The sequence below is a fragment of the Callorhinchus milii genome, unplaced genomic scaffold (genome assembly GCF_018977255.1).
Source record: "Callorhinchus milii isolate IMCB2004 unplaced genomic scaffold, IMCB_Cmil_1.0 Scaffold5, whole genome shotgun sequence".
In the NCBI taxonomy this organism is placed as follows: Eukaryota; Metazoa; Chordata; class Chondrichthyes; order Chimaeriformes; family Callorhinchidae; genus Callorhinchus; species Callorhinchus milii.
Window position 1 is genome coordinate 17,111,532 of NW_024704746.1, and position 23,726 is coordinate 17,135,257.

Below are 23,726 nucleotides of genomic sequence, written 5' to 3' on the forward strand. Positions count from 1 at the left end.
TGGTCTGCCCGTCAAGGTCCTCGTTGTAAGCCATACAGAACTTGGAGATCAGTCTTGGCGAAAACTGCTGTGTCATTAGAACACTAAAATGTACCACCAATGTGATATTAAGACCTATTCAGCATGCAGTTAATATAGTGCAAGTTATGTTTTTGTATACCTTTCTTGATTTCATGATTGCATTTTGCTATGCTATTCATTTCATGACTTGTTTGAGAATATTCCTCACCAAAATTTCTCTGAGTTTTTTTCCCAGAGTCTGCCCCTGATGCATCATACCGAAGATCCTCGGGCATTTTTTCCAGTGCTTTGCTCCAAATAAGTCAGATTCCATACAAATATGGTTGAGTTGACACACTTCCATGCATTTGTATGGTTCTTCTTGTGGCTTTGTTGTATCACTGTGAAATAAAATTGGAAATAAAATTGTCTTTTTCTCTTGGTTCTTTCATTCCTTTTGGACAAGTTACATCTGCAATTTGTTATATGTACAGATTACCGGGAGAATGGTAAATAGTTTCAGCTCAGAAGTCGAAAGGACCAAGTCAGGAAACAAACTAGACTATCTATTTCAAGATCCTGTGCCTGACCTTTTGTCAGGGGACACTTAAACAAAATACAAGAGACTGCCTGTAAGCACTGGCATATATATTAACAGAGAATACCACTGAAATAATGTTTAAGGCACGCAATGTTTCTATGGAAAAATTCTTAAGTTGGAACAATTGGACTCCTTGTAGAGCCATAAATTACAGGTAATACACAGTTTATAAATAACCTCTACAAAATACGCCAACTCTTACTATATTTGCTTAAACCGTTAACTTGTGCAACTTTTTAAAATAAAACAGCTTAAATTCATCGTAGAATAACAGCAGCTGACTCTCAGCATGTAGCCCAGTCTACTGGTATAAACGAAGAATGCTCACTTTCCTGCTATTTTACCTAATATGGGCAAAAGATGATACTCTTGTTAACCTGAACCTCGGAACATATTTCCTGCAGCTGCTTCATGTTTTATAAGCCCAAACCATGCTGCAAAGTGTTCAGATTCCTGTGCATTATGATGAATAACTGGCACTGGAAAATCGTGTGTGGAAAAAAGGTATATTCTCTCACTAATAAAAAAAATTCCAAAAGTATTAATAGAACTTCAGAAGCAGGATACTTTTAATTGATAGACAAATCTATGATTTTCATAGATAATTTTAAATGACTTTATTCATCACAGAACAATAATTCAACATTTGACGACTATATCAATATTCATGTTGAACCTATGTTTTAGTCATATCTTTTCTTTTAAATCTCTATTTAAATTGTTATCATAACTTCATTTTTAGATACAAATTGATCTGCTGTAAATTTCCAGAATTTCTAGGTTTTATTTCCAATTTTTAGCATTCACAATTTTTAATCTATTTATTTCACCTAACTGCATGTACAGTGTTGACCTTCAGCAATGTCCTGCTTATGGGCACAAAACAATCAGTAAACATGGTATCAAGTATTAAACCAGCATAAATTCTGATTTATCTTAATCCAATGTATACTAAATAAAATATGCATGATCGTTAAATGCTGAGGTTTTCTTAATTTATACTAAAATCATCTGAAGGGTTCAGAGAATCGAGAGTTTCCTGCCTACTGTCTATTTGGAAGTTAAGTATGTTAAGACACCTGGAGACAACTAACCTTGATGCAATAGTTTTTAATTTATCCTTGCATTTTTAAATTGAATAGTATTTTAGCACTGCATGCTATAGTGCAATTGTTGCAGAGATGAGATTTATGCTTTGGTGCTCAAATGATCGACTTCATGCTCTTAAGTTCAAAGGAACAAATTCAAAGTTCAAAGAAACCCTTCATGCAAGTAACATGATTTTGAGATCTAAGAGTTCAAGTTCTGATGAAGGTTACACCTGAAGTATTAACCTATTCTTCCTCTTTTAAAAGCTGATCAGTTTGACCTTATTTTTGTCTTCAGTAACCCAGTTTCAATTCCAGTTGCAATAAATAAAAATTACAATGATAATCCTCACATTTGACATACATAGTGCCTAAATGCACTGTCAAGATATCTCAAAGTACTTCACAGGATTTTACAATGAAGTGTAGTGATTGTATATTTGTAAGCGTACACAGCAGCCAATTTGTACACCGCATTGCCCTACAAACAGCTATGCAATGAATGACCAGTTTTACCAATTAAGTGAATGACCAGGACATTGGGCGCAACTCCATCTGCTTTTTGAGTAGGGCCAATGGGTTCATTAAGGTTCACCTGAACAGACAAACAAAACTTTGGTTTAACGTTTCATCCAAAGGACATCACCTCTGACAATGTGTGCTCTTATATGACCAAGTAATTTGTATCAGACAAAATAACTAAATGGGCCTCATTATACAAACGAAGCAGCCAAAATATACTTAAAACTGAAGACTGGCCACATAAGGCATTAGGGCTACACATATAGGGAGATCACAGTCTGAATCGTAGTTTCAATTCACATTTGTACACTGGCTGACTCATCCCTAACCCTCTCTGGGTAACCAGTCTCCATCTGGTCATCCTAGCAGGCATCCAGTGCAGGGACGTTGCCTTGGTAACACAACACAGAATTTATTTTGCAAGATTAACATCCTCATGCACTCCAGCATGCTCTGCTACTTAGTTACATCCAGAAATTAGCAGTTATGGCACTATGTATGGCCAACCATCTAACTGCTTTGTGCTATACTGTGAGGGGTGGGGGGAATAACATTATAAAAAAAGTTGCCTTGTATTTCTGCATTATGTTAGAGTAATAAAACCAAGCTCAATTATTTGTTACATCAAGATTGCAGAACATTACAGCAGTTTGGGGGCTACAGTTACTCCGATAATAGGCACCAATTAGTGCCACTAATAGCGAGATACTAATGTCAGATTTGGTTAGCTGGACAGAACTAAACCTCAATCCCAACACAATTCTATCATGTTACAGAATAATTGAAACAAACTCTTAACACATGGTGTACCTTAAAAGGTACAGCAGATTGGAAAACACAGTTGCCTCTTAGTTGCACACCATATCAAAGATGCTCATATTACATATCAAATACTTTGAAAGTGAATGACAGCGAGTGAATTTTTAAAATAAATAAAGACCCTTTAAGTAAATTATAACCTAGCTACAACGAGGTCTTGCGATTCCCGTTCTTAATTTGTACTGCATTAATTTCAGCCTGCACAAAGTACTTAAACAATAACACAATTAATATTCAAACGCTTGTTGGAGAGGCTGGCGTTCTGGGTGTTCTAGTTAATGTTACACATGCAGGTCAACCAGAGAGCAAATTAACCAATTTTGAGGGAGTGATCTGGGCAGGCAGGACATACTCCACAGGAAGGAAACTCATCCAGGCTGTTTTTCCTGGAACTGCAAACAAGTCTATGGCCTGCACCCGTCCACTCCTTACAATGAGGAAGATAATATGGAAATAGAAGTCAATTTGGGGACAAAAGGGGGAAAAATGGATCTCCTAACTGATGGAATTATAAGAAAAAAAATTCTTCTAAAATGTATGAATCAAACATTCTTAAAATTAACCACAAACATTTAGCATTAGTTCATTAAGTTCAAGTTCCTTATTTGGACCTTGATGATAATATTTCTGCTTTTATAAATACGGTGGATTATTTACTTTTACTGTTAAAGTGGGCTGGGCTGAATTCTAGCCACTTGATCATTCACAAAGAAGTGAGACCAATAACCAACATTTTGCTCACTGTACGTTTGACAAATGTGATTGAATACTTTGTTTGTGATAACAGGCAACATAGCACAAAAGATCTGGATCAATGACAAATCTTGCACAAGGCATGTTTATGAAGAGTTTCTCTGAATGCAATCTGAGGGTGTTTGGAATCTCTGTTCACATTCCAGGTGTGGTATCACATTTGAAGCAATTAATTATGAAAAAGAATGAAGTTAAATATTTAAGAAAAAAGCAGAAGTAAACATCTTCAGCAGTTATATAGTTAAAATGGTGAAAGTTTATTGAGGTAAAGCACACACTTTCCACCACAATCTCGGTGCAGCTTCAAAGAGTCTGATGGCATCAATGATTCTATTCATTTACTATGTTTTGCAAAGTCATGATGGACTGCGAGAATGCATTGTCTCCACGGACATTGTTCAAGGCTGGAGAATGAACAGTTTATACAGTTCTATTTACTGTTTCAGAATGCTGTGCAACTATATTTAAATGGGGGCAGGTTTTATTTTCATTTAATGTTGCCATGACATCTGCTTTTGAACTAAAATACTTTGCCCACTATGACCTCATCTATTGCATTCTTTATATTTCTTGTAGTGTTTGAATAAAATGATTAAATTGCTGTAAACCTGGTTAAGCTTCGACAAAAAATACCAATCTGGAAATGTTTATCCAATCTGCTGACAAAATAATGCAGCAATGCAGTTAGAAAATACCCCACGTAAGGTAATAAGCTACAGCTTTTATTGTATATGTGTATGAAGCTATGGGGACAAATAAGAGAAAATTGTAGTGTTGGGGATATCATTGAATTCCAGAAATGTTTCTTGCTTTAGTCCATTTTTACCCATTGCTTTGCTTGTATAAGCGTATTAAAATCCTTGGCAACCATGTGAAATTTGCCCTGATTGACATTTCATTGAGTAACAAAGTGGTCTGATTGCACGCAACCAGAGAGAGCATGTTCATGTGATGGCCCACGCATTGGCTCTTTGGGCTGGGTGAGGTAAGCGAGGGGGAGGAAAGCAGGGTTCTCACCATGGAGGTGAACTGGTTTCGATGACACGCTTGGCAACGTAATGTTGGAATCCAGACAAACCTCTGTGGTGGTGTTGGTAGTCCTGTTCCTTAGCCAGGTGGGTCCAAAGTACGCCAGGGCACTGCTGATCACAGCAGACAGCCTGGCTCATTGCTAGAACTTGGAGGGGCAGACCAGTCACTGAGGACAGGGGTACTTACCACTCAGCTTCTTTTAACTCTACGAGCCCAAACAGATAGGATGATCCTAGCTGGATAAGCAGCAGGAAGCTTGCTGGAGATGGCACTACAAAGTAGCAGTGTTTCATTTCTTCACTGCAATTAGAAACATTTTTTTCAGCCTGTTGTACTTAAAAAATCTTTGCAAAATGTGTGAGGCCATGTGTAGACACACCACCTGGCTTGGATTAGTCGTGTTTCAAAATCAAAGCTCCAACACAGCTTCTTGAAAAGATTTAGCAGATTCCTCAGGCAGATGAGCCAAAGGAAATATGCTGAATATAACGTTCGCTTTTTTAAGCTTCCACTTAATCATTTTGGTATTTATCCATTTGTCGCGCCAGACACCCCCTGAAAGACTGGATCTTTTTTTAATCGTAAAAGTTTCCTTAAAGTTAAGGCCACAATTTTTTTTCCACAGATATCCCAATCTAAAGAATGACTTTGGAGGAAGAAGTAGAAAATGACAAGATTGTAGTAATTCAGGTTTGATCTCATCTTTCTATGATACCCATTCTACCATCAATACACCAAGATGTTTCCTAAATGAAACCAGTGTATTGGCCTCAACCAACCTTTTGTTTAACTTGTTACAGCTATTGATTACCTTCCATGTAAAAAAAACTTCTGCTAGCCATTTCTCTTATTTCAACTTTTGGATCTTTGAGGATCAGCCTCACTTCTCTCTGTAATGCACTCAAGGTCCCACCCCCCAATTATATGCAACTAACAGTATGGCACCCAAAGTATTTGAGACAACAACATGTTATACTATCCGTTGCAGTGCTCTTAAATTAAGGCTTTAAACTTTAATTTAAACACACATCACAACTCTGTCCCTTGATTGCCAGGAATGTTTCTAAAATTGAAAAGAACTTCTATAACAAATGTAATAGCCTCATCGAAGGCTATTAGAATACTGCACTTCTAAAACTACATAATATAAGCATTAAAAGTTGGTTATCCCTGGCTGTGGTTTCACTGCAGCTGATGTGCAGAAACAGTATTGCAATATCACCTCTCATTACACTAATCTCAGTTTATCAGAAAGTGGTAAACATCACAATCTGATGAGAACACACATGCAGTATAACTTGGGAAATGTAGAGTGAAACCAGATAGTCCTGGAAGACATTCATGACTAAGTAGGTCAAGTATCAAATGATCAATGACTATCTGAGGTACTTTAACATATCTCCAAAAGTGCAAATTCAAATGTTGTTTTGGGATTCGTTTAGTGGCACAGAGCTCCACTTGTTGGTACATCTATTAACGTGTGCTTGTGCATTATTCTTCGCTTATTGTTCAATTTACCAACCTTGGTGACATGTTCTTGTAATGGGCTTTTCACCGTATGCTCAAATGGATGAATGCGCCTTCATACTGATCAAATATCCCCTGCTGTTCTCAACAAACAAAGAGAACCCAGTGGAATGTCTGACGCAGCACACACCAGAGGACAAACCATTACCATACTTACTCGAAGCAAGCATTTGCACAGATACTGGGAGAGATGCTGATATTGTAAGCAATAAATATCCTTGCACACATACCAGCAAGCCCACCTGCTGAGAGCACAAAGATCAGAATGACAAGTTGAGGTATCGCCCCCAAAATATACAGTCAATTCACTTTCCAGTATATTCTGTGCAGCGCATTGAGATGCCTCGAAGACATGATAAAGCGTTATATCAATTGCAAGGATTATTATTATTATAACTGCAGCTCCAAGTCCGATGGCCCAAAAGCAATCCTTCTTCAACACCTGTATGGCTCCAGTTGGTTAAGCAGCCCACTCCACTAGTGCTACACCAGCACCAACTTTATAGGACATGTACACAACCACCATAGAATTGTCCAAGAAACATAATGAAAGGGAGCATGAAATAATTCACAAAGATTCAAACAAATTCAGATGATGTTCATAAAGCAGTCCTGTTTTTTTCCCTCTTGGTTCGGATCACGTGAGTTGTATTACAATCGTGTAAAATCCAGCTATTTGTTTGTTGCAAACCTAAACTGCAGGTATTCTGTCTCTGTCCAGTCATCTATGCATAATCTCAATAGACACAAAATGGAATTAACGAATTTATTCTTTTGCCTCTGTATGAATACTATTCCTGCGCATTAATCATTTAATCCACTCTGGATGAGTTTTAAACTGTGCAGATCGCAACTTGCCATTTTACTGGCAGTTTTTTGAGTTGTTGTGAAACCACACGTATTCCAAAGGTGCTGAAAATTAGATCACGCATGAGAAGCGGCTTCACGGTACTTTTTAAATTGACTTTGTAATAACTTTTTTTGTACACTTGGTCAAATTTTACGTGTTGGGAATTGCAGATACCTTTAAATGCTGATTTTAACTTGTTTCTGAGAGGAGTGAACACTGAGTGCTAACCACTGCTGGTGATATTTCCCAACTACTGTTTACCATTCATCAACATTTCCACTAAAATTAGGGATCACAGGAATGTCAACCTGTTAAGAGTCTTCTTTAAACAATAATTATTTAGCGGCAACATTCTTCATAAATTTTGAGTTGTTTTCGAAAAATGTCAAAGGAATTTTTCAATTTAATGTTCTGGTAAAACTAATCCGATGCACTGTATATGCTGTACTTGCCATAACAAAGCAATTCATAAACCGCTGTGCTGCATCAAAGCGTGCCAAATGAATGAATCAATTGCCAAAGCTTTTAAACATCGTAAATGCTGATCAAGAGAAATGAGACAACCTTATTCGAATAACGCTTGCAGCACTTTCTCCTTCAAAGACAAGGAGACTATGGGTTAAAATGAAGATTAAACTGTTGCAAATTGTACATAGTTAGAGCTCACATTGTGGTTTGGGGGAATTCTGTTTTTGGCTTTACTGTATTTGAATTAAATGAACCAGTGTAAATATTGGCATTTGCCATTCATGGCTCATCACATTCAGATTATTTTGGAAAAAAAACTTGGTATGTGGATTTCTCTTCCCTGATAATTACTTAATCCTCACTCTGAACTTTGTCAATGAATTATGACATTTATTTGGATTTCTTCTCTCTTGGCTGATGGTAGGATTCTTATGCACTTGTAACAAGCTGCAACACTTCTCCAGTAAGGCATGTTAAATATTCTATTTTGCAGAACATCTGCTGTTTACAGTAAATAATTATTTGGACATAAACGTATTCTTCCCACTCACACTGAAAGTTTCCTATTAACAGAGGTATTAAGTCAAAGGACATGGCACTGGGGTTAAAACATCTGCCAAAATCTAATAAACTGGCAGAACAAGCTCAATGGGTTGAATACTCTCCTCCTTTCCTGTTTTCCCATGTTCCTACAAATGGCTTTCAATCCTAATCACAATACACAGACATAGCCTACTCAAAAGGCCATTATAGGAATGAGTATTCTCTGAATTAAAGCAGCCGAAAAGATATGAGTGATAACAGTATATGTTTCTATAAATCTACAGAAATATATTATTCTATATCTGGTCCAATTTAAACTTGGTTATGCCTACATTAATACAATTGATAGAAACTTCTCAGATTAAGTACCATGCAAGTATGACCAAAAGCAAATGTTAACATTTGCAAACATGAACTGCCAACTGTCAGCTGGTGACATACATTGAAACTGGAACAAATGTTTTTGTTCTTTTGACACTATTTCCTGTAAGTAAACAATCACTGGAATTTTCCTATTCATTGGAAAAACCCTTTTGCTCTGTAGCCAGTCAAATGAATCTAGTTGTGCTTCCCAACTGAGTTTTAGATCAGTCATTAGACACCTTAATTAATACAGTACTTGCATCAGGATCACCTGAATTGAATTTAGCTCATAGGAAATCTAATTGGGAATTGGCGCTTCAAGTCAGTTCAAATATACCGAACTATAAATTATTTGTGTGACACAGGCCCCACACATTTATTTAATGAATGATGTCCTGTTCAAGGTCTGTTCTGTGCTGGCCACAGTAATGGTCAAAATTATTACTTGAATAGGAAAGTTAGATAAACAATAGAGGATCTGTGGATTCAGTGTCAGTTGAATAAAATGCTTTATATACTATCTGAATATAACAGAATACAGTCAGTTTGAATTGCAAAATAAAATTTGTGTCCGAAACACAGTATGTTAATAATGCAAAGTTTTGTTCTTTGCATTACTATATAGTATTCTCTTCATTACTAGCGAAAACCCTCTACACACATACACACACAACCAAATGTCATCTAAACACAGCTCAGTCTTATCAGAGCGATACTTGGAACAAACTACTGTCTCCTGGATTTGCTCCAGATACCAATGTAATTGGTGCGGCAAAGTTTACAAATGTATAGCCATGCCATAAAGGTACATACACTTTAGTTATCTTCTTCATCACATTAATGTGATAAGATGTTGCTTTTAAATGTGTGTCAGCTAGGGTTTTCAGAACAAATCGCTACCCAGTTATCACTGGTGTGTGAACATCAGAGTTGGCATGTTTTCTGGTTCAAATACTCAAATAATCTGCTCACTGTCTAAGCAATACTTTTACCTGTCCATCCAAGGACTTCTAGAAGACATTTGATGTTAGTTTTATCACTAGTATATCAATGTAATTGTTTCAAAATACCTATTGATTGTTCATACTATATATACACGCATATTTTGTGTTGCACATGGTTGTACTTTTGCCTCAAACAACTACAACTTGTCTGGTTAGTAAACAAATTACAATGTTCTAGGGAACAACTTTTTCCAGTCACTCAGTTGATAAAGACACTGCCCAGTCCAATGTGAAACTGATCCATTCAGGCCCAGAAAGCCTGAGGTTTCATTCACAGTGTGTTGTGAGTTAGTTAATCTCAGTTGAAGCAGCAATAGGAGCATGCAAATTGTCTTCAGTAAAGGGAAAAACAGCCAGCTTCCATTGCTGATTACAAAACTATGACCGCTAATGAAAATTACATGTGTCAGGCTTAGCTGTGATCCCATTGCAGTTGAATTCACATATGAAATATGGGCATTTGGATGTGGTTGTTGGACCACTTTGGGCCTGTGGGACTGAATGCTGGCAAAGTCAGTATCATTAGGATGAGAGAAAATGGTGAAGTAAAATACTGCAAATAGATATCAAAATACCAGAAAAAGAAAATTGCAGAAATCCAAATAAGTTGACATTGAGATTCACCACATCAAGATGCTTATCCATTCTTTATGTAACAGGGAAATTATTGTTGAGGCCTTGTGTCATCTGTATGAGGAAGACAATTCATTTAAAATGCATTGTTACTGACCATATCTTGAAACAAGGCAAGTTGATACCTTGCTATATTTTATATAATATTGAACTGTCATCCTTCATTTAGTTTAAGCGCCACCTTCTTCCTTACTATAGTAATATTTCCATTCAGCATTAATCTCAATTTGACTTTTCTCTCCATTGTTTTCAAAGTGAGTCGACTTATCATCATACTTGTTGGCAACAACAGAATGTATAACCAGAAATGGTGTTCATCATATGGCAAAACATTACTTACAATGGCGTTTCCATCACTTTGTAAATTCACATATTTTGCAAGAATCCTTCAATAGAAATGATGCAAAACCAATTTCCCTAAATTCACAATTTCATGCCAAAGTCCACGGTGGAAGAAAATTCTGCATATGCATGCATGCATACACACAGAAAAGGGAATGTGCAATACAGGGGGAAAGTCTGATCCTGAATAGTGGTATTACTGTTCAGCAGTTTATTAGTTGTACAAAATTACATGACCTTGCATAAAATGCTGCAGCATTGTTCAGCACATAGTATCCAAGGAAACCGCAAATAATCAATGCATGTTGAACTAGTGAATTCACTTAAGTAACTCCACAAACATAACTATCTTTTGGAATGTTAGATGTACATTTTTCATTCGAATATCGATTTGAGAGCTCAAAAGAATGGATGACACATCTGTTCTTAAATTACCTTTGACTTCATTCAATTCTCCTGTGTTTTACACCACACTAATTCATAAAAGTGTTGTGAAATACATATGAACTTGATTCATTCTGCCTATGTAACTGTAACCACCCAATTGTATTTTGAGTGATGTTATCCTTTTGTATTACACAATGGCAAAGTATCTTCTTTTTATACGGGTATGTGTTAATATTGGAACAAATAGTGCTCTACATATCTCAATACTCAAGATGCTTGGGCACAGCTAACATTGATTACAATATACAAGTTTTGTCTGGAGTTCTAGATGCTGCAACATTTTTTCTAACATTCTTCATGCATATTTTGTAACATTAAGAACTTCTCAAATCAAGTTTGGACTACTTACTTGCAAAGAAATACCCACAACATGAAATTCACACGATAAATCTGTCAACAGCATATACTCTCATCTTCACACAGCGGTGAGATAGGATACCAGGTTAATTTACTTACATCTGTCAAAAGTGAACATTCAATAGTATATATCTTGATCACATAGTAAGCATCACTTTGACAAGTACTGTATCAGGCACAAATGAGATTATTGTCCACTCCTGTAATTTAGGCTACATCTTAAAGAGATAAATTGTGCCCCAAGGGCAGTTGCAGTGGTATTATGAACCAGAACTCAAATGCACTGTACCATGAAACGTGGGATTTTAAATAATAATAATAATAATCCTTGCATTTGATATAGCGCTTTTCACGTCGGGAGGACGTCCCAAAGCGCTTCACAGAACACTCTGTAAAGTGAATTGACTGTATATTTGTGGGCGAACGCGGCAGCCAATTGCGCACAGCAATGTCCCACAAACAGTCGTAGATTGAAAATGACCGATTTATTATTGTTTTTGGTTTTTGGAGGGATTATTATTAGGCTCTGTCTCTCATCCTCACCTACAAGGCTATTCACGGACTTGCTCCCTCCTACCTCTCTGACCTACTATCCACCTACCTGCCCATACCCTCCGTTCCTCTGGCTCCGGTCTGCTCCACATCCCCCGCCCCAACCGCCCTACCATCGATGGCCTCAATTAAACCCTCAATTCCCCACAAAATGAGTTTCCAAGCTCAGCTATCAAGTAAAAGGTAGAGAGAGAGGGAGAGGGAGCACCTTGTGATTGGCATCTTGTAGTAAGCTGAAGAACACTGGAGAATGCTTTGGTATGAGTTATCTGCCCAGCCTGCCACTGGGAAAATAGTGTGGAATAGTGAAACCTAAAGAAGGAAAAATGTCCATGTAGATATATATATATATATATGTATTAAAAATGCTCAGAGATTTACAAATAGCAATCCTGTACTATCTCTTGCAAGAATCCAAAAGAGTAATCTTCACAGGACCACCTTCACATCTGTTTCAATCTTGGTACACTTTTATGTGGTAAAATGTGGCATTCTAAACCTTGATATTTCCATTAGCCACATGAAAATGTATGGCATAAATGTCAGAATCTTACAAAACTGCTACTGAGTACTGAAATTGTTGAACACACATAAATGAACTCAAATCTGTCTCTTTGCATACAACACTAACTGGTGATATTTAATCAAAGCAAAAAAATACACTTCTTTCAAATATTCTGCTTCACCTTTGATTCCCTCTGCAAGTCATTCCCCACCAAGCTGTTAGGATGGTGCATGTGGCCATCCTCTATATAGCCAGAGCTAATGTTAGATTATAATGCTGGGAAGACTAGTGAGCTGGATAGCATGAGCAAGCTTTCCATCAGAGATGGATTATTTCAATCTGTATTTACTGTTGCTTTAATGAATAGGCTGAGAACCGTATAACTCACGCAATGGAAGTTGAAAGGTTTGATTGCTGTGCAACCATGCACTGAAAAGCAACGTTTTCTCAAACGAAAATTCCCGGTTCTCTTATGAAACAGGCCTCTTTACATGTAATATATCACACCTCACGTAAGCTCTATGTTATACCTCTCTTTCATGGAACAATTTTGGAGTGAATGGGGACTAGTATGGTCATTTCCTAACATCCAACCATTTGAAGAGCTGGAAAGCCTGTAACCAATGTCATAGTTTCCTCCAAAAAACAGAGTCATTCTAGCTTGTCTTGGAGGCAGAGCCAAGACTCCTCCGCAATTCCCAAGTTAGAGAAGCTATCAGTGTTGGCAACGTCCCTGTGCTGTGGTGAAATGCAACTGCTCCCTCAACAAATATGTGGATAAATAATCTTTGTGATATTTTCTGGTGTTGTATGCAACCTAATTGACCTGATGAAATACCAAGCTATCTGGATGTATCAGGCTTGGAGGCCTGAATGGTGCATCACTGGCAATGCTCAATGATCCCCATATAAGGACTACTCGGCACATTCTGAGCAGCAGAAGAGAACAGAACCCATCTTTAATGCCTATTATACACTTACTCACCAACCTTACTTAGGGAACCTTTAGTAAGAGACATTGGGCAGGGAGTAGCTGGCCAGTTGGTCACTGACACAAGACCAACTGGAAGGAACAATCCTTCTCCTATGAGTTATCTGGGTCCTTCCAGCTGAGTCTGGTTTAGAGAGTTGGGTGAGGCACATAGCCACATTTAGTGAATAATAATAAATAATCCTTACTTTTGATATAGGGCCTTTCATGTCAGGAGGACATATAAGTGCTTCAGAGGATATGCTGTAAAATGTAATGATTTCTACCCAGTGCTCTGAATGTTAAAGTGAAGAAATTCAATGAAGTGCGGGTAACTAGTGGGAGTATTTTTGTAGGCGAACGCAGAAGCCAATTTGCAATTATTTGAATAAACCTTCAACAACAATGTATACCCTCTCAAAGATGCGACTACAATATAACTGCACATAAACGTATTCAAACATTTGTGCAAAATAATTAGCATTTTGTTCCAAAGAATTATTTGTTACGAAAGCAATGTTTCCTCGTCTAAACATCATCTTTCTCACAGTACAGACAATGCCCGCAATTCTTAAGAGACGCATTCCTTGGAGAGCTGGAATGTTTGAATAATTTAGTCATCTTTCTGTGCCACTTAATATACAAATTTCCTACATTTAATCAGCTGGGTCTGATCTACAGCTGGACAAACCCAAGCCTGCATCTGGCCAAACTGCTCAAATGTAAAACATTTGGCAAGGAATAGTGAAACTGGGTGCATTCTGTTTAAGAAAGCAACATATCTTTTTTGCTCATTCTTCGAAAATGAACATGCCTGCATTTTTTTTAAAAAAACCTGCACTGTTACTGCCATTGAGAGGCAAACATTCTGTGTCGCAACCGATACCAACTGCACTTGATACCTGATAATAAGTTTAAATAAGAGCCAAATCCAGTTGAAATAGGAGCCAAATCCAGAAGCATAACAGAGACAGTATTATTACTCAGAGCTTTTAAATCAGGGTGGGGTTTGTTCCACAGCACTGACAATACCACTTTGCTCACTTGCATAGGCGGCTTACACCCTGATTGTAATAACCCATTTGCAAAGAGGTTGCATCAGATGCAAATTATTTTGAATGACAAAACACATTCGTTGACCACACCTGCAAATGTGCCCTGTAAAAGAAATCCACGGGACCGTCCATTATTTGTCCATCTCACAAGAATAATGCACAGTCCAAGTGAGCTGCGCGGGGGCCAATGGTTCAAAAAACAGGTCTCAAATGAGGCAGCCGGACGATTTGGGTTGGATTTATTTTTTTACGCACACGGACTGCTCTTTGGAAAGAAAGAGGGTCAAAAGTGGCAGCAAAAAAAGAGCATGTGCACTCTTGTGGGTGCGTGTGGGGGTGTGTGTGTGTGTGGGGGGGGGTGTGGGGGGATGGGTGTGTGGGGGGGATGGGTGTGGGTGTGTGGGGGGGGTGGGTGGGGGTGGGGTGGGTGTGTGAGTGTGGGTGGGTGTGGGGGTGGGAAGGGGGTGTGTGGGTATGTGGGGGGGTGGGGGTGTGTGTGTGTGGGGGGGGGTGGGGTGTGTGTGTGGGGGGGGGTGGGGTGTGTGTGTGGGGAGGGGGTGTGTGAGTGTGTGAAAAAAATTAAGGGACGGTCCCTAATGGGGGAAAAAAAAACGCTTCCACCTGAGGTTTCACACCCTCGTCTTTTCACAGCTGATGAATCCTGTGCATCGCGAAAAAAGGGGAGTGGGGGGGGGGGGGAGAGGGGAGAGGGAAGGGAAGGAGCGGCGTGAGGTGAGAGCGCACCGTTGGCTGACAATAAATCTCGAGGGGTGGGTGAGGGGGGGGGGGGAATCTGTCAGCCCTTCTCACAGCGTATTTTTCTCTCTTTTTTTTTGGGTGGGGGGGGGGGCGTCGATTTTTTTTTGAAATGTTGGTGCCCTTTTTTGTTGTGGTTGCGGGGGGGGGTGGTGGAGGAGGGGGTGGGGGTGGAGGAGGACGGGGTGGGGGAGGGGTGGGGTGGAGGAGGAGGGGGTGGAGGGGGTGGGGTGGAGGGGGGGGAAGGGGGTGGTGGTGGGGGTGGTGGAGGGGGGTGGGGGTGGAGGGGGGGGAAGGGGTGGTGGTGGGGGTGGAGGAGGAGGGGGTGGAGGAGGAGGGGGTGGGGGAGGAGGGTGTGGGAAGGAGGGGGTGGAGGGGTGGTGGTGGAGGGGGGGGTGGTGAAGGGGGTGGTGGGGGTGGAGGAGGGGGGGGTGGAGGAGGGGGGGGAGGGGTTGGGGTGGAGGAGGAGGGGGTGGTGGGGGTGGAGGAGGAGGGGGTGGAGGGGGGGTGGGGGTGGAGGAGGAGGGGGTGGTGGGGGGGGTGGGGGGGGGGAGGGGTGGAGGGAGTGGGGGTGGGGGAGGGGGTGGTGGTGGGTGGACTTTACCTCTTTGCGCCGACTGGGCGCTCCGGGGCGGGTGAGCAGAGCCGTGTCGCCGCAGACCACCGCGGTGTCCTCCACGAACACGCAGTCCGGCAGCGTCTCCTCCGCCGGCAGCTGCACCACCTGCAGACCCAGCCTCTGGCGCAGGACCCCCACGTACATCTCGTGCTGCCGGTGGGCTTTGGCCAGGTCCACCTCCAGCTCCGGGTCCGACTCCGGCTCCGGCTCCGGCCGGGACCGCCTGAGCGCCCGCTTGACCAGGGAGTCGGGAATGCCGCGCACGATGGCGTGGGTGCATGTGCCGAAGTCTGACAGCCAACTCGCCATCTTCACCCGCAGACCTCTCTCTCTCTTCTCTCTCTCTCTTCTCTCTCTCTCTCTCTCTCTTCTCTCTCTCCTGCAACGCAGACGGTCGCGGCGTGACAGAGGCTGATCCCCCCCCCACCACCACACACACACACACACACACACCCTCCCCACACACTCACCCACTCACACACCCACAGCTGATGGTGTGGGGCGCAGCGCACGCACGGGAACAGATGGGGGTGGGGGGTGGGTGTGTGTGGGAAGGAAGAGCGGGGCGCGTGCACCCTCCCTCCCTCCCCCCCCCCCCCCCCCCCGAGGCGCGTGCCCGACTGCTGCCGCGCTTTGGCGGGGTGTCCGCGCGTGTTCGCGTGCGCGTAAAATAAAACAAGCCGTGGCTCCCCGGGAGCGCGCTCCCGAGTTCGTGCGCCGCTTCCCCCCCTCTCTCCCCCCCCCACACACACACACACACACAACGGGTTGGAGTCTTTTAAGGCATTGCATCCAAAGACCCATCGGCATCCCACACACACACACCCCCACACACACCCCCCCACCCCCCCCACAACCCCCACCCCCCCCACACACACACCTCCTCCATCTGCATTCCCCCACACCCCACACAGCCCCCCCACCCCCCCAACACACACACACCTCCTCCATCTGCATCCCCCCACCCCGCACACAGCCCCCCCAACACACACACACCACCCTCCCAACACCCCCCCACACACACCCCCACCCCCCCCACACACCCCCACCCCCCCACACACCTCCTCCATCTGCATCCCCCCACCCCCCACACAGCCCCCCCCACCCCCCCAACACACACACACCTCCTCCATCTGCATCCCCCCACCCCCCACACAGCCCCCCCACCCCCCCAACACACACACACACCCCACCCTCCCAACACCCCCCCCCACACCCCCCAACACACACACCCCACCCTCCCAACACACCCCCAACACACACACACACACCTCCTCCCCACCTTTAAAATATTCCTTGCACAGCATCTGATCCCTGCAATGTATCCCCCCCCCCCCACCCACCCCACTGACCCCGATTACAAACATCTATGTGTATAGGTTGTTTTCATCTCACACGAACCCATCCCCTAAAGCTTAAAACATTTCCCCGTCAACGTGAAAAGACAAGAGAGAAAATGAATTCCACGCGAGAAAAAAAAATCCATCAAAAACAAACCTTTTCTGCTTACACGGCGTGGAATTTGGTATTATGTCGAGGAAAGTACAAGGTTTACACAAACAAACCGAGCGGTTATGTAAACTGCCCCACAAGGTCTAGTTTGAGCTGTAAATGTGTTTCCACCAGTTCTCTGGGTTTGTTTTTTTTAAAAAACATTCTTTGAATCGAGAACTAATGTTTAACTTTCGACAGTTTCGGAAAAAAAAAAGATGCATTTATTTTTGCACGTTCCAAGTTGCTCGAAAACCCTGCGAGCGGATTGCATTGGTGCAGAGCACGTTGTTACAGAAATGTCAGTATGGCAGTATTTTTCATGTCCAAAGCTTCTTTTACATCTAAAGATTAGGCTGAGATGAGCTCATGCAGATATCAGGCAACATTTCAGAAACCTCTGTTAAACAACAATAAGCATTTGCCAGGACAAGCAGCAGCAAAAATAAAGAAGAGCGGAAATTTCTTGGAAAAAGATATGCTCATTTGGTATTTCCTGTGTACCCTATTACGACAGAACGTTTAAAGGGAAAACTCAAAAGATGTCACTATCTTTTTTTTAAAATAAAAAAAATTCGTACACGAGTGACTGACCCTCCGGCAAAAGCACAGCAGCCGCCAAATGTCCCCACCGGATGAATACGTGCGGCTCCAGATGTTTCAACAAGTGGCCTCGTTACATTTGTTTACATTTAACTTAGGTATCAATGTGGTTTTACGAAAAGAAACTCCCAACGTTTATTTATACTACTCCTGAAACTGCCCGTTGCACTTCAAACGGTGCACTTCAACATTACAAGACCTGGATGGTTTTGAGATTTCACAAGCCTCGGAAATAGAGGATGTTGCGTGTTTTTTTGTCCCCCCCAAAAAAAAAAATGAAAAACAGGTAAACACTCACATTCCTCGGAATCACCTGGACTACCAGATTTTTATTTTGCCTGAAGTGGAGCCCGTTTTCCAACTCTCTGAGCTCTCCTTGTCTGGATGTTGTGATCAGGAAGGCAATTTGCCAGTCTTAAGTGAAAACTGACTTCATGCAAGTCAGGCCAATAATTAAACGGCAGATACACACTCTCAGCCCCTGAATGCTCAGTCGGGGGCCTCTCAAATTCTCAGGCTCATCTTTCATTTTCATCAACCTTTAATGGATTACGTCTTTGGGTTAAAAATGTTCATGACGCCCCCCCCCCCCCTGTGCGGGGCTACTCATTCTCTCCTCTGGAGACTTGCCAACAATCTGGAAGCTTTAACCACAGTGCAGAAGTCTTTCAGCAGAATATTGGTAAAGAAAATCTTCCAGAATACATTTGAGTGGCTAGAAATGTACATTACCATCGAGCACCAGCTCTCAACTGTGCACCGCGCACAGCCACTGACAACATCCAAAGCCACTCATTAATACAAGTGTGTTCGTGCCCTGCGCTGTGCTGTGTCATATTTTATCCCCAGATAGGTCACTCCTCAGAAATAAATGCTTGACTTAATGTTGTGTAATCGTGTTAAAATGTCCCCTCTATAATGTCACTTTGTATTTTAGGTGCTACCGTAACAGAACTTCAGTCGATTTCCTGACAAAGCATTAACCTCTGTACAAAGTAACTTGTACCCACTCGGGGAAGTACAGTGATATATCTCACATTTGCTGTGTGAGTGAACCCCCCCATAAATTAACAATGCAAAATAAATTTCTGGCTTCAGATCTATCTACATATACATCATATATCTCGAGGAAATGGGGGGGGGGGGGGGGAGTTTTAAGATGTCATCGACACGTTATGCTCGAAAAGTTGGGAAAAATGTTAAAAACGCGAGGACTTCTGTACTACCAAATATGGAAATATTGTTACGTCGCGCTCTATAATTCTTCATCTGGAAACACTTAGGGAGGGATGAGAAAAGGGAAAAAGGCAGCCAAAAATAGAAGCCCCATAAACTTTCCTCCCTCCCTCCCTCCCTCCCCCCCGACACTTTGATTACACTTTGTACCGAAAAAGCAAAACAAACAAATTCATTTGCAAAGCTTAACGACGCTGAGTTGAGCTGCGATTTACACTCAGAATGCACCGAGATGACGTGCTTTGTTTTAAATGGATGATTTGAAGGGAAAAGCAACAAGAATGGGGGGAATTTTTTCTCTCTCTCTTCTCTCTCTCTCCCTCCCTCTCTCTCTCTCTCTCTCTCTTGGCTGGGCGGCGTCTGAGAAAAAAAAAAACGCGCCAGAAACATTCCAGAGATTGTTTCTGAAATCAAACAGCTCTGAAACTCAGACACTCAGGAACGTCACCAACCTATAAAAGGAAGGGCAGCAGCAAAAGTCTGCACAAAGCAATCGGGCACAGCTCACAGACACACAGAGAGAGAGAGAGAGAGAGAAAGCAAAGCAAAAGCAAAGCCAAAGCAACAAGCAACACGCCGGCACAGACAGCAAAAAAAAAAGAGCCACCGACAGCTCCCAGCAGTCAGCTTTGGAGCGAGAAACGGACGAGAAGTTGCCAAACCCATTGACTGTGGAGTGACACTGACTCGAGCCTCGCGTGTGTTACTCCAGATCAGCCCCGACAAGTCCGGCGCAGGTCTTCGGTTCCAAATCCTTCCCCCGATTTGATAACTCACCGACTTTCGGGATGCACTGCGTTGTGGTGGTGGTCGCTGCCCTCCTTATCTGCGGGTGCCTCGCTAAGGTGAGTGTCCAGAAGGTTTTAACGGGTTTCGTCTTAAAAGGGGTTTTATGATCTCCCCCCATCACCCACCCCAATCCAAACCCACCCCCCAAAAAAAAAATCTTTGAGCAAATGGGTTGATTTCACGTTTTAATGCTTGCGTTTGTTTGCAAGAGGAGCTCATTGTATTTTATTGACTGCTGTTGATTCCAGGCGATGTCCACCTGCCCGTCGGAATGTGAGTGCCCACAGGAGTTCCCCAGGTGCTCACCCGGCGTCAGTCTGGTTCTGGATGGCTGCGGATGCTGCAAAGTCTGCGCTAAACAGCTCAACGAAGACTGCAGTAAAACGCAGCCGTGCGATCACACCAAGGGTCTCGAATGCAACTTCGGCGCCAGCCCCAGTGCTCTTCAGGGGATCTGCAGAGGTAAGATTCTTGGCGAGGCTTCATTAAACACCGAACGTCTCCCTCCAGCTTAGTCTAGTCGAAAGGTTTCTGTAATCTTTAGACCATGTATGGTTATGCTTTATTGTTCCTTGGCCATCAATTGGCAGTAAAAGCATGTGATTTCAACAGTCTGGAATGTAATTCACTGTGTCTCGACTAAACTAAAGACGCATAAGGAAAAGTGATTCCTGAGTAACTCATTGTTCAGCACCACGTTCCTCTTGGGATTTGGTCTTGGAATTTCCTCAGTAAAATATGAGCAGCAGACCAGAACCTGTGTAAGTACTAGTCGAGACTTATTTCTAAAACTGTTCCTATTTTCTGCGTTTTTTTTTCACACAGCAAGAGCCGAAGGAAGGCCATGTGAATACAACAGCAAGATTTATCAAAATGGGGAGATTTTTCAGCCAAACTGCAAACATCAGTGCACTTGCATCGATGGAGCTGTGGGCTGTATCCCCCTTTGTCCTCAAGAGCTATCTCTGCCTAACCTGGGCTGCCCGAACCCACGACTCATCAAAGTGCTTGGGAAATGCTGCGAGGAATGGGTTTGCGATGGAAGCAAAGCCACGGCAGATTCAAGGGAAGCAGAACACATCTTCAGCCAAGAAACCATTGTGAACCCATCGCCAAACGAACCAGTCTCCAACAACGAACTGCTCTCGCTACTGAAAGGAACGTTTAAAGGGTTGGCTGGTAAGTTTATCGATTTTTTTTACACACACACACACACACACACACACGTGCCTGTCCCGAGTTCTCCTCGATTTGAACACGTTTAGATTGAAGACTGCACAAGATGTCCATTCACCTTGTTGGTGCAATAGCCAGTCCTCTCGCTAGAGTGCGCACTGATGGAGATAGACAACGAACTTCTGTAAACAACCCACTTTGGCCATCATTAACAACGAAGCAGCTCACACTGCATTCAGGAAAATCCCTCGACTGTTAAATTTCCAGTGTATCTTGGGAGTGCTGACTTAGCGCTAGAAATGACATCAGCAGACATTGTTTTCCTTTTTTATTGATTGAAATGAAACTTGCAGCTTTCGAATCGGTTCAACATCGCTTTTAAAGATTTGCTCACTTTTAAAACCCGACTCCCTGAAGCAGGCAAAATACCAGACAGTGACCGACTTGCTGTGATTGTAAAAACTAGATGGTCAGGTACTGAAAAAAAACTTGTCGCAAAAATATTTCTGTTCATGTGCTATTGGTGTGTTGTATTTTTCAGCTTGGAGACCCAAATGTCTAGTTCAGACAACTGATTGGTCCCAATGTTCCAAGACATGTGGAATGGGAATCTCTTCAAGAGTCACCAATGACAACCCTGAATGTAAACTTGGAAAAGAGACGAGAATCTGTGACATCCGACCTTGTAACCAGCCAACCTATACGAATATAAAAGTAAGTACTAATATAAGAGTGAAACACTTTTATGTGTTTGTCTAATGATTCAACTTTCACGGGGCACAGGAGGTTATCTGTTCACAACAGGTGCTCATATTCATTTGCCTTTTTTATTCCAGAAAGGAAAAAAATGCTACAGAACGAGAAAGACAAGCACGGCAGTACACTTTACCTACGCAGGTTGTTCCAGCGTGAAGAAGTATCGTTCCAAGTACTGCGGTTCCTGCATTGATGGACGTTGCTGCACTCCTCAACAAAGCAGAACTGTCCGGGTTCGCTTCCGTTGTGATGATGGAGAGACCTTCATCAAGAACATGATGATGATTCAGTCCTGTAGATGCCATTACAACTGCCCTGACCACAATGATGCCTCCAATCCTTATGTCATTCTTCATAACGACATTCACAAGTTTCTTGATTGACATTTTTGGGAGAGAAGAGCCAATTTGGCAAGATGAGTAGAAAGGGACTTGAGCAAAGGGGCATCAATGAAGCCCCATGGGGAGCACTTATTCTTCTCTTAAGAGAGACTGATACTTGGACTGGTTATTCAAATAACTAGCACAGATCCTAACTACATGACAACGTTTTGCACTTGTTCCAGCTTTTCTCAAAATGTTCCCAGCATTTCTGACATTTGATCAAACCGTATCAGTTACACAGTAACATTAGGATCAATCAATGTTTTGAGAAGATTGGAATTTTTGAAGGGCTGTTGTGTAGATTCTGTTTTACATCGTGCGTAGAACAAAAGGGACTGGTTCAGTACTGTAATTATACTGTAGCTATGCTATGTGCACTGTGCAGCATCGCCCATGTGGCGGCTGAGGCTGTGAGGATGAACCCATGAGGATGAACCCTTACGGTTAATTGAAAGCTTCATTTTATTGGAGCGAGGAAATGAGCTTCATTTTGGAGCATATATTTTCCGAAATACTTTTGTTCTATTTGTGACAGCTATGTATATTTGTATTATATAATGTTTTAGCATTTGTTGTATCGTAGCAGTCAATGTATTGCTTATTAAGTGCTTGTGTAATAACATGTTCAGAAGTCGTTGGTAAGGTGCGCTATGGAGAATGTTTTGGTTTGTTTATACAACCGACACTCATGGTCACATTTATCGCCTGAGGTGAGCTATTTAGCTCACATTACATGGCAGCTAATAACCAACTCTGTTAAAGCTATAGCTGTCTATAATGCATAGCACAGCAAAAAGAACCAGTTATGTTAAATCCTGCAATGTATCTGTGGAATGTTGCAGTATTTATCAAAAAAAANTTGTCATATACTGGAATGAAATGTACATAGTTCTAATTTTTTTAAAGAGAAAAATAAACTGAATTTATTTATGGAATCTGGTTTCTTGGATACTTGATCTCTGGACTAAATTTCTTTGGTAATACAGCCAACAGTAACATATTAAGATCAAAAATGCATTCAAACTGAATGAAATATTGAAGTATTGATCAGTGTAAAATATTAAAACTTTTTTAAAAAGTTCATTCTTTAGAAACACTTTCATGCCCATACTGAAAATAATGAACTGTAGCAGACTTAATATACATCACCTTTCAATGACCTCTCCTGAACACTTAAGTACACTTTTTAACTGTCAATCATTTTCATTTCAGTACTTGTTATTAAATAGCATCAGAACGATTGTATATATGAGATTCAATACGTGAAAAAAGCGATTCGATAAATAGATCAGGAAAACTCCTTCAGTCTGGCAGTCAATCTCTCAGATCACAGCCAAAATGTGGGAGAGCCAAAGCTTTTGTTGCAGTGTTCAAAATACCCCCTCTAAATTTCATAAGTTTGTGAAAGACTTATATATAGCAATCCTTATTGTGTGACAACAAAGCACAATATATTGAAGTGGAAGGCTTTATGTGATGTCAACTA

At 41.7% G+C, this 23,726-nt stretch overlaps 2 protein-coding genes across 5 annotated transcripts in view; one reads left to right on the plus strand and one right to left on the minus strand.

Moving 5' to 3' along the window:
• The window catches only part of ddah1 (dimethylarginine dimethylaminohydrolase 1), a 44,748-nt gene extending 26,039 nt beyond the window's left edge, over positions 1–18,709 (minus strand). The window contains exons 1-2 of one of the 4 annotated variants that reach the window (XM_042335075.1): positions 18,199–18,709; positions 15,792–16,185 (exon numbers count right to left, since the gene is read on the minus strand). In XM_042335075.1, the coding sequence (XP_042191009.1) occupies positions 15,792–16,185; positions 18,199–18,200 (396 nt within the window). In that variant the 5' untranslated portion in view covers positions 18,201–18,709. Of the gene's footprint in view, positions 1–229; positions 306–15,791; positions 16,186–17,303; positions 17,445–18,198 lie in introns of those variants that run through there. The other 3 variants (XM_042335076.1, XM_007887189.2, XM_007887191.2) reach the window with 3 other exon arrangements.
• Positions 18,710–19,526: 817 nt separating this feature from the next.
• ccn1 (cellular communication network factor 1) lies at positions 19,527–23,175 on the plus strand. Its single transcript, XM_007887195.2, has 5 exons — positions 19,527–19,981; positions 20,174–20,387; positions 20,751–21,104; positions 21,643–21,815; positions 21,938–23,175. Exons 1-5 carry the CDS (start codon positions 19,925–19,927, stop codon positions 22,238–22,240), a joined length of 1,101 nt encoding a protein of 366 aa, XP_007885386.1. The 5' UTR covers positions 19,527–19,924; the 3' UTR covers positions 22,241–23,175.
• Positions 23,176–23,726: the final 551 nt, after the last annotated feature.

Coding starts and splice junctions, on each gene's coding strand:
- ccn1 (XM_007887195.2), top strand. CDS start 19,925: ATGCACTGCGTTGTGGTGGTGGTCGCTGCCCTCCTTATCTGCGGGTGC. Junction 19,982..20,173: donor TCTGCGGGTGCCTCGCTAAG/GTGAGTGTCCAG, acceptor TGTTGATTCCAG/GCGATGTCCACCTGCCCGTC. Junction 21,816..21,937: donor CAACCTATACGAATATAAAA/GTAAGTACTAAT, acceptor TTTTTATTCCAG/AAAGGAAAAAAATGCTACAG.